This window comes from Bombina bombina, chromosome 4, assembly GCF_027579735.1.
Source record: "Bombina bombina isolate aBomBom1 chromosome 4, aBomBom1.pri, whole genome shotgun sequence".
Taxonomy (NCBI): domain Eukaryota; kingdom Metazoa; phylum Chordata; class Amphibia; order Anura; family Bombinatoridae; genus Bombina; species Bombina bombina.
The window spans coordinates 231,621,470-231,632,568 of record NC_069502.1 but is presented as its reverse complement, the minus strand read 5'-3'; the positions used below and the strand labels follow the sequence as shown (position 1 = coordinate 231,632,568).

At 36.9% G+C, this 11,099-nt stretch overlaps 1 protein-coding gene across 1 annotated transcript in view; it reads left to right on the top strand.

Moving 5' to 3' along the window:
- Positions 1–9,877: 9,877 nt before the first annotated feature.
- RASA2 (RAS p21 protein activator 2) overlaps positions 9,878–11,099 on the top strand; it is a gene marked incomplete in the record, with an annotated part of 722,923 nt that continues 721,701 nt past the window's right edge. Inside the window, 1 exon segment of the mRNA XM_053709823.1 lies at positions 9,878–10,124. Coding sequence (XP_053565798.1) covers positions 10,031–10,124 — 94 coding nt within the window.

Sequence of the window (11,099 nt, the reverse complement as noted above, 5' to 3'; positions counted from 1 at the left end):
GCCTTGTGTATGAGGTATAGATGAATACAGGGCTACTGCATCTATGGTTAACCATGCATATTCATCCTTCCATTGAAACGTCTCCAAAATATTAATTATATGTTTTGTGTCACGAACATATGATACTAAAGATAGTACCATAGGTTGTAAAATCGAGTCTACCCACTGTGAGAGGTGCTCCAAAAGGGAGTCAATCCCACTCACAATGGGTCTGCCTTGTACTTGTGTAATACTTTTGTGCACTTTTGGAAAATGATGGAAACAGGGGATCCTTGGAAATTGTACATCAAGATATTTAACAGTCTTATCATCCAGGAAACCCTGTTCCCTGCCATCATCCAAAATGTGTTTCAATTGTGATTTGAAGATGTTGGTAGGATCCCTGTGAAGTTTTTCATAATCGTCTGTGTTGTGAAGCTGACGTTTGGCCTCAGCAATATAATCACTCCTATTCATTACGACTACTGCCCCGCCTTTATCGGCGGGGCGTATGACTATCTGATTATTGCCCCTAAGTTCAGCTAGGGCATTTTTCTGTTTAAGTGTAAGGTTTTGTCTAACTTTCTTGGTTTCTTTGTGAAGCTTAATTAAATCCATCTCAACTCTCTGTTGGTAAGTTTCTAAGATTTGGCCTCTACTCATGATAGGATAGAAACTAGATTTCTCTATAAGTGTGGTACCTCTGTTGGTGAGATCTGTCTCTGTGCTAGACTCAGTTGCTAGGGTTTGAAGGGCAACTACGTCACACATTTCTGCAAAATCACTGATGTTATTAGTCATGGGTGGTGTAAATGTGGCTCGTTCAGCTGACGCAGTGTGTGTACTGAAAAAATGTTTTTTCAGGGTCAAGTTTCTTATAAGGCGATTTGCATCTATAAGTGTTTGAAAAAGATTGAAACTGCTCGTAGGTGAAAAGCCTAAGCCTAAAGCTAAAACAGAATGTTGTTGTGGTGTTAAATTCACAGATGAAAGGTTAATGACATTTGTAATCATTTGTATTTGCTCAGTGGTTTGTTCCCCCTCCGAGGATATCTGGCTTGACCAACTTTGGTCGATCCTCCATTGTGTATTTGATCTGGGGCCTGTGGAAAAACCTGTTCCAGATCATTGGAGGCTATACCGGTGTTTGGTATAACTAAAGTGGGGGGAACGTTAGGCATATTTGTTGTAGTATAACGATTGTTTGTATGTTCTTGTGAGTATTGCTCTTTATGTCTCACTATGGGTGCATTGTCTAGGGCTGGTGTGTATGTTTGTTTATTTTTGAGTATGCCTGTAGGAATAGATGGCATGTTTTGAGCAATGGGGATGTCGCTAATTGTAGGAGGGGCAGCAGAAGACGTAGCGAGTTTATTACCCTCATCTGAGGAGCCGTCATTATCGCTACTTGAGAAAGAAACATTTCTGGAATTGGATCTATGTCTTCTACGTCCTCTGTTGCCCCTCCGTGTACCTGAGGGAAATTGATTGCGTCTGTATTCTCCCCTTTGCTTGCGATTCCAAATATATACAGAGTCACTCTGATAATCAGAGCGATCTCTTAGGAATTTGGAATGCTTGTTTTCCATTATTAGGCTTTTGCCTCTTGCTACCATGCCCCTAAGAATAGAATCAAATTTAACAAATTGAGGGTCTGAAATACGTTTGTCCATTTCGACTTGTAAGTCCATGATCTCTTTTTTGATAGTATCCAGTTGTTTGGATTTATAGCTTCTTAGCATCAACATCAGTCGGGAAGAGCATTCGGAAAGGACCTCCTTATATATTAATTTTTAACCCTTTTTTCTTCCTTTTTCATCATTTCAACATATCTTATAAGGTTAGATACAGATGATACTTCCAGTTCACATTTAGTTAATGTTTTGAACTTTATTTATTTGTATTATATAGTTGCGTTAATATACACATTTTACACTATACCTTATATTATTATGTACATTTTGTGCATGTTCGCACCAGCAGTCCTGATTTTTTTGATGATTATTATTTTCCCATTGTCATTTACTTTAGCACATGTATTGGGTATTGTACTTTATCTCACATTATCATTTAGTGGATATGTATAATACATCATCTCCCTGCATTCCCAGTACCTTTGTCTAATATTTTTGTCCCCTATTTGACATACATTCAGTGTTTTTGTCCTTTAACCTCCTTATCCGAGTCTATGTTCTAATCAATAATTGTATAGACTTTTGCATACATATGGACTTTTACACCATTTATTGCTTATTGTATTATACCAGTTGTGATGTTGTATTTGCTTCACACATACTATATTCAGTTTTTGACACTTCCAAGCGGGCGGGTTGTTTTTCTTTTTCTTTTAAATTTTCCTTTAACCAATGAGAATCAACCTAAGGTGTTAAGTACACCTATCAGGCACAGCACCTGTATGCTATGATTAAGGCTTCACAGCCGAAACGCGTAAGCCCTGGTGCTGCGCCTGCAAACGTGTCTTTTTGTTTCTCCATGATTTTGTTATTTTAAAGAAGTATTAATAAATTTGTTTATTTTATCGGAGCATCCAGTACTCTTTCTTCTTGATGTTCATTGCTCCAGACCCACTGGTTTGCTGCCGAATCTGAGTTTCTCCAGTCCCTCTTTGCAACTGCCCTGCCCCCCCTTCCTCAAAGTTGCCGCTGCTGCAGATTTACCTGCGGATCTACCTGCTGTGCTGGACACCATCGGATTTCTTATCCCTCCCATATACTCACACGGAGGTGGATATAGAGGTGAATGCCGATTTGGATGTTGCTACCCCTTGGAGGTCTGCACAAATTCGGAGCCAGCTTTAACTGCACAGCGACCTCACTACACACTGCTCAGCACGAGTCAGCCGACAGTCTTTCGTCCTTGTGAGCTGAGGAACCACTAGTTTGAGGTGAGTCTGGCACATGATACGCCAGCGTTCCCTTTGTATCCTACGACATCTATACATTTATCAACGCTGATACCTGCTTACTTGAGAGTGTGTTTATTAGTGACTTTATTCATTTGCTGAATTGGGGTTCTAGGGCAGTTACATTGTGCAACGAACATTGCTATATATACTCAGCTAGTGTGACCTACCTGTCTGTTATCTTTTCTTGCATATATCGTGCACTTCCTTTAAGGCCAGACCTTCTGTTTCAGGGGCCATTTTTTTCCATAGGATCTCAAATTTCTAAATTTGAAGGTTTGGAAATTGAACGCTTAAGAGTTTAGTCATAAATGTTTCTCTGACTCAGTTATTAGCACTATGATACAGGCTCATAAGTCTGTTTCTAGGAGATTTTATTTTCAGGTTTGGAAAACCTATATTTCATGATGTTCAACTCTTGATTATTCTTGGCATTCTTTTAGAATTTCTAGGATTTTTCAGTTTCTTCAGGATGGTTTGGATTAACGATTTGCCTGTAAATACTTTGAAAGGACACATTTCTGCTCTTTCTGTCTTATTTCATAGAAAGATTGCAAAACTTCCTGATATTCACTGTTTTGTTCAGGCTTTGATTCATATTAAACCTGTTTTTAAATCTATTTCTCCTCCTTGGAGTCTCAATTAAGATTTTTTAGGCTCCTACTTTTGAGTCTATGTATTCTCTGGACATTCAATTACTTTCTTGGAAAGTGTTATTTCTTTTGGCAATCTTTTCTGCTTGAAGAGTTTCTGTATTGTCTGCTCTCTCTTGCAAGTGTCTTTATCTGATTTTCCATCAAGATAAAGCTGTTTTGCGGACTTCATGTCAATTTTTTTGCCTAAAGTTGTGAATTCTAATATCAATAAGGAAATTGTTGTTTCTTCTTTGTGTCCTAATTTTAAGAATACTCTTGTAGGGTCTTTACATTCTTTGAATGTGGTAAGACTTTGCAATATTATGTTGAGGCTACTTAAGATTTCAGAAAGACTTCTAGTCTATTTGTTATTTTTTTCTGGCTCTAGGAAAGGTCAGAAAGCCTCTGCCATTTATTTGGCATCTTGGTTGAAACTTTTGATTCACAAAGCTTATTTGGAGGCGGGGCAGTCTCCGCCTCAGAGAATTACAGCTCATTCTACTAGATCAGTTGCCCTTTTCTTGGGCTTTTAAGAATGAAGCTTCAGTTGATCGACTTTGCAAAGCAGCAACTTTGCAATAACTAACTAGCAATGGGCTAGTTGATTTGCCTAAGTAAAATTTGAAAAGTGTTGTTGAGTGTTTTAACAGCATTGAAACTGAAATTCAGAGCTGTAATAACTTAGCAGTGCTATAGCTTTAAATTTGTACCAATGCTGTCAAAAATTTAAAGCAGACAAAATGTAACTAAAACTAATATAATCTCTTATGGGAGGAAAAGGTTTGGCACAGAATAACCTCCAAGAAATATACAGGGAGTGCAGAATTATTAGGCAAATGAGTATTTTGACCACATCATCCTCTTTATGCATGTTGTCTTACTCCAAGCTGTATAGGCTCGAAAGCCTACTACCAATTAAGCATATTAGGTGATGTGCATCTCTGTAATGAGAAGGGGTGTGGTCTAATGACATCAACACCCTATATCAGGTGTGCATAATTATTAGGCAACTTCCTTTCCTTTGGCAAAATGGGTCAAAAGAAGGACTTGACAGGCTCAGAAAAGTCAAAAATAGTGAGATATCTTGCAGAGGGATGCAGCACTCTTAAAATTGCAAAGCTTCTGAAGCGTGATCATCGAACAATCAAGCGTTTCATTCAAAATAGTCAACAGGGTCGCAAGAAGCGTGTGGAAAAACCAAGGCGCAAAATAACTGCCCATGAACTGAGAAAAGTCAAGCGTGCAGCTGCCAAGATTCCACTTGCCACCAGTTTGGCCATATTTCAGAGCTGCAACATCACTGGAGTGCCCAAAAGCACAAGGTGTGCAATACTCAGAGACATGGCCAAGGTAAGAAAGGCTGAAAGACGACCACCACTGAACAAGACACACAAGCTGAAACGTCAAGACTGGGCCAAGAAATATCTCAAGACTGATTTTTCTAAGGTTTTATGGACTGATGAAATGAGAGTGAGTCTTGATGGGCCAGATGGATGGGCCCGTGGCTGGATTGGTAAAGGGCAGAGAGCTCCAGTCCGACTCAGACGCCAGCAAGGTGGAGGTGGAGTACTGGTTTGGGCTGGTATCATCAAAGATGAGCTTGTGGGGCCTTTTCGGGTTGAGGATGGAGTCAAGCTCAACTCCCAGTCCTACTGCCAGTTTCTGGAAGACACCTTCTTCAAGCAGTGGTACAGGAAGAAGTCTGCATCCTTCAAGAAAAACATGATTTTCATTCAGGACAATGCTCCATCACACGCGTCCAAGTACTCCACAGCGTGGCTGGCAAGAAAGGGTATAAAAGAAGAAAATCTAATGACATGGCCTCCTTGTTCACCTGATCTGAACCCCATTGAGAACCTGTGGTCCATCATCAAATGTGAGATTTACAAGGAGGGAAAACAGTACACCTCTCTGAACAGTGTCTGGGAGGCTGTGGTTGCTGCTGCACGCAATGTTGATGGTGAACAGATCAAAACATTGACAGAATCCATGGATGGCAGGCTTTTGAGTGTCCTTGCAAAGAAAGGTGGCTATATTGGTCACTGATTTGTTTTTGTTTTGTTTTTGTCAGAAATGTATATTTGTGAATGTTGAGATGTTATATTGGTTTCACTGGTAAAAATAAATAATTGAAATGGGTATATATTTGTTTTTTGTTAAGTTGCCTAATAATTATGCACAGTAATAGTCACCTGCACACACAGATATCCCCCTAAAATAGCTATAACTAAAAACAAACTAAATACTACTTCCAAAACTATTCAGCTTTGATATTAATGAGTTTTTTGGGTTCATTGAGAACATGGTTGTTGTTCAATAATAAAATTAATCCTCAAAAATACAACTTGCCTAATAATTCTGCACTCCCTGTATATTAGCAAAATAAGTAAAGAAAAATATATTATCAGCTGTTTATAATTATGGAAATTACAACTAGCGCTTTTGTTTAGAGTGAAGTCTTGGGAGCTGTACGGATAATAACAAGGAGGTATTTCAGGCAGGTAACATGGTTTAAGCATTCAGACAATTTCATGTGAATGATAGAACAAGTCTTACCAGTACCGGGCAGTTGAGCAGCTTCTGTAGAACTGTGTGTAGTGGGTGAACTTGGCGGAAGGTCTAACAGAACCTTGTAGATGCGAAGTGGATACCGGAGGAGAAAGCTGACGATAATTGGCGGGATGCCAGATAGAATGGCTTCAATCCGGAAGCAGGTTAAGGAGTCCGATGAAAGAGAGAGCCTACTTACACAATTCTATGGAACCAGTATAAAATAATTGTAGTATATAGCACAAACAGAGGACCAAACGATCAGGAGTTTGAGGAATAGTCACACCAGGTAGAGAGTAACTATAAGACCAATTATTTAGAGACTAGGAAGTAACCTCTAGGCAATGAGCAAATAATCAAGCAATGAGTTAAAGGATATACTTGGTTTAAATAGGCAGTGTAGAAGGAGTTTGATTTAAAGGTACAGATGCAGATAGCAATATGACAAACTTGGTCTTCTTTGCATACTTTTACTAAATAATATATTGTGTTCAAAGCACCTCAAATGGGCTTGGTGTCAGTGGAGATGGTGTAATAAAAAACAAGTTTAATTTACAAACCTATCAATGTACAATAATAATTAAAATTAATTAGTAAAACTATCAGTTCACATACGGATTGGAATCATACAATTGTGAGTACAAATGCTGTTAAAATGTGATTGCTGTTAAAATACAATTACGCAATTAGATGTGGATCCACAAATAAAAATAAATCAATACAATGTAAAATCTCTGGAGCGCTGAGTCTACAGTATATGTATATGCATATACATATATGTAGTAATAGTTGGGCCTCCTAATTGATAAAAAGGAGACCTGGGCTGGAAAACTTGCAAGTGTTCAGCTTATGAATACAATTGTTTGTGTGAAATTGTGTAATGTGGCACTTCTGAAATGGCGTGGGTAGGTGAAAAACAGATAAACAGAAACAGATTAAAATCGCAAATGTGGTGAAACAATGTGGTGAAAAAATATGGTGAAAAATATAGTGCTGCACTTTAAACTTGGAAAAATGGCAAAGATATAATCAAAAAAGAAAAAAAATATATATTCAAAAAGAAAAATATAAAAAAAATCAGTGATTGTAATCCAAAGGGCTAGTGTCCTGCACTTAGTCCAGGTGAAAAATAATAATTAATGTGAGAATTAAAAGTCAATTTTAATATAACCTTGTTTTCCTGGTGGTGAACCTCTTGTGATACCTGGTGGTGAGAGACCAAACAACGGTCTTTAAATATCTCCCAGTGGATAGACTGAGATTCCTATTCCTGGTGGTGAGAGCCCTATTCTTGGTGGTGAGAACCCTTGGAGTTTGGAGCAAAATCCAATTCAATTTCTTGTTTTAAACAATGTCCTAAAAAAGGTTGGAAAACAAACAAACAGTGTAGATGGCAAAAAATCGTGTATAGTGTTGAAAAAATGCTTACCAGCTGGTTAGACAACAGCTGGTAAGCATTTTTTCAACACTATACACAATTTTTTACCATTTACACTATTTGTTTGTTTTCCAACCTTTTTTTTAGGACATTGTTTAAAACAAGAAATTGAATTGGACTTTGCTCCAAACTCCAAGGGTTCTCACCACCAGGAATAGGAATCTCAGTCTATCCACTGGGAGATATTTAAAGACCGCTGTTTGGTCTCTCACCACCAGGTATCAGAAGAGGTTCACCACCAGGAAAACAAGGTTATATTAAAATTGACTTTTAATTCTCGCATTAATTATTATTTTTCACCTGGACTAAGTGCAGGACACTAGCCCTTTGGATTACAATCACTGATTTTTTATATTTTTCTTTTTGAATATATATTTTTTTCCCTTTTTTCTTTTTTGATTATATCTTTGCCATTTTTCCAAGTTTAAAGTGCAGCACTATATTTTTTCACCATATTTTTTCACCACATTTGCGATTTTAATCTGTTTCTGTTTATCTGTTTTTCACCTACCCACGCCATTTCAGAAGTGCCACATAACACAATTTCACACAAACAATTGTATTCATAAGCTGAACACTTGCAAGTTTTCCAGCCCAGGTCTCCTTTTTATCAATTAGGAGGTCCAACTATTACTACATATACTGTATGTGTATGTATATGCATATACATATACTGTAGACTCAGCGCTCCAGAGATTTTACATTGTACTGATTTATTTTTATTTGTGTATTTGTGGATCCACATCTAATTGCGTAATTGTATTTTAACAGCAATCATATTTTAACAGCATTTGTACTCACAATTGTATGAGTCCAATTCGTATGTGAACTGATAGTTTTACTAATTAATTTTAATTATTATTGTACATTGATAGGTTTGTAAATTAAACTTATTTTTTATTACACCATCTCCACTGACACCGAGCCCATTTGGGGCGCTTTGTACACAATATATTATATATAACCTCTCTTTAGGCTAGATAGTAAGCCTTTGTTCAGAGCCATAGCTGTCTTGTATTTTGGCGCTATACCTCACTAACACGCATACTTTTACTAAATGTTACCATTTTTCTGTGTTTGCTTCTTTGGAAGCAGCCTTTGGTAGAAAGGTTCTTCAGGCAGTTGTCTTAGCTTGATTCTAATGCCTTTGATTTGAGTTTTTTTTTAAGAAAACTTAATTTTTGGGTGGTTCTAATTTCTCAGCGGAAATAGCTGTTTTTATTTTATCCCTCCCTCTCTAGTGACTCGTAGACTTCCACATCTTGGGTATTATATCCCATACGTCACTAGCTCATGGACTCTTGCCACTTACATGAAAGAAAACATAATTTATGTAAGAATTTACCTGATAAATTCATTTATTTCATAGTGCCAAGAGTCCATTAGACCCACCCTATTTTTTGTGGTTATGATCTTTTTTTTGTATAAAGCACATTATTTTTTCCAGTTCCTCTTTTTTGTATGCTTTTTACTCCTTTTTTTACACCTCACTTCTTGGCTATACGTTAAAATAAAGTATGAGTGAGGTGGGAGGTGTATTTATAGGCATTTTGAGGTTTGGGAAACTTTGTCCCCTCTAGGTAGGAATGTATATCCCATACGTCACTAGCTCATGGACTCTTGCCACTATGAAAGAAATTAATTTATCAGGTAAGTTCTTAGATAAATTATGTTTTTCTAGACACCCTGACAGAGTAAAAATTGGCTTTATAGAATTCTACCAGGGAAATAGGACTGCAAAGCATCCTTTAGATAATCAGCAAAAATGTGTGGTTGACTGGGGCACCAGGACCTGGTTCACCAACTTTGTCAGGACACTGGACAGAGTGAAACCCTTGCTGGTGTGGAAACAAAATGATAATGATTATTTTGTAATATGTATCAGTTTTAATTATACTATCAAACACATGAACTTTCATGCTTTTATGCAATTATCTGATAATTTAACCTCTGACATATAATTATTTTTATACCGATTATATTTAATTTTTTCCTGTGTATCTAACGGTACGTGATTAAAGCAGAAACCCTGTACAAAATAACAAAAAATCTCAGTAGAAAAAAAGTTATAAATGAAAAATTACATTTATTGCAGGGTTACTCTGTAACTTTAGAGAATTATTCCCACCAATCCCAATATAGACCAGTACATTTAATCCCCACGTTTTCTTCTAAATTGTACTGAAACTGCAGGCCAAGCAGATTGAAAAATAAGTGGTAGCACAAATAGGAAGTAAAATCGGAAGTTTGTCTTCTCAAACAGTGACGAGTAGTAAATACAGACGCATTGCACAATCCTGCTACCTTATTAAGTTAAACCACGCCCTTCACAAAGCTAACCACGCCCCCAAAGTGCCCTATCGTCCCTACCGCTTTTGCGCTCCTGCCAGCTTGATGGGCAACTTAAATATTACTCCGCGGTGTGTTAAATCTTGCAGTTGTACATTATATTAAAGTAGTCCTTTGCGGAGGAGGACGGGTAGAGTCTCACCTCTGTCGCCCGAGATGGCGGGAGAGGAACGGGCACGATGTGGAGGAGAGGCCGGGGATCCGCCTGAGGCCCCTGTGCGGGTACTACAGAGCTTGCGTGGAAAGATATGTGAGTGTGAGGGTAATAGGGACAGTCTCATTATCATTCTGTGTTTCGCTTGTTGAGAGTGTTTGTATGGTTAACCTTTTCGCTACTAGAGAGAGCTTAAACGCATTGCTATGGAATACGTTGTATCTCTCTGGTTATCCATGGGTTATTTCTAAGTACTGTATGTAATATATGTATCTGACCATGTATGTGTTTACATGGATATATCAAACTGCACACAGTGATGTGTAGTCACAAGGTCGCTAATGTTTAGCTATAGGTAATAGCCTTTTTTTTTTTATTCTGTTCACTTTAATAACAATTGTTGCTTGCATATTATATTATACTATGTTTATGAACTGATTTTGTTATGGTTGACTAACACAATATGTATTTTTAGTTTTTGTATAGTCAATTACATATTAATGACATACTAATCTATTTTAACAATATCATTATTTTATATTTATGTGACTGTTTACATTTTTTTATATATATATATTTATATATATATATATTTCTGTACTTAGTTGACATTTCCCTAATACTTTGGACAGTTCTAATAACTAAACCCACATTTTTAGAAGACAGTGAAGAGTTTGTTTGTGACTGTGTATAATTGCACTATTTTATACACTTATATTGACAATTAATGAAATTGTGAATAATGTGCAAACGTTTATTATAGAATTTGCATTTTGAGGTGATTTAATATATACACAAATGTAAGGAATGGGTGACTTGTCCTAAAACATTTCTACAATTTTTTTTTTTTTTTGCGCACTATATTCACATGTCCAGCAAGTGCCCCTACTATTTGGAAATTACTGTAACACTGCAAATCTGTGTATGTGTTTATATGTATGCATGTGTGTTATATATATATATATATATATATATATATATATATATATATATATATATATCTATATCTATCTATATCTATCTCAATATCATAGATTCCTTTAGTTGTGAAAAATCCTAGTTTCGTACCCA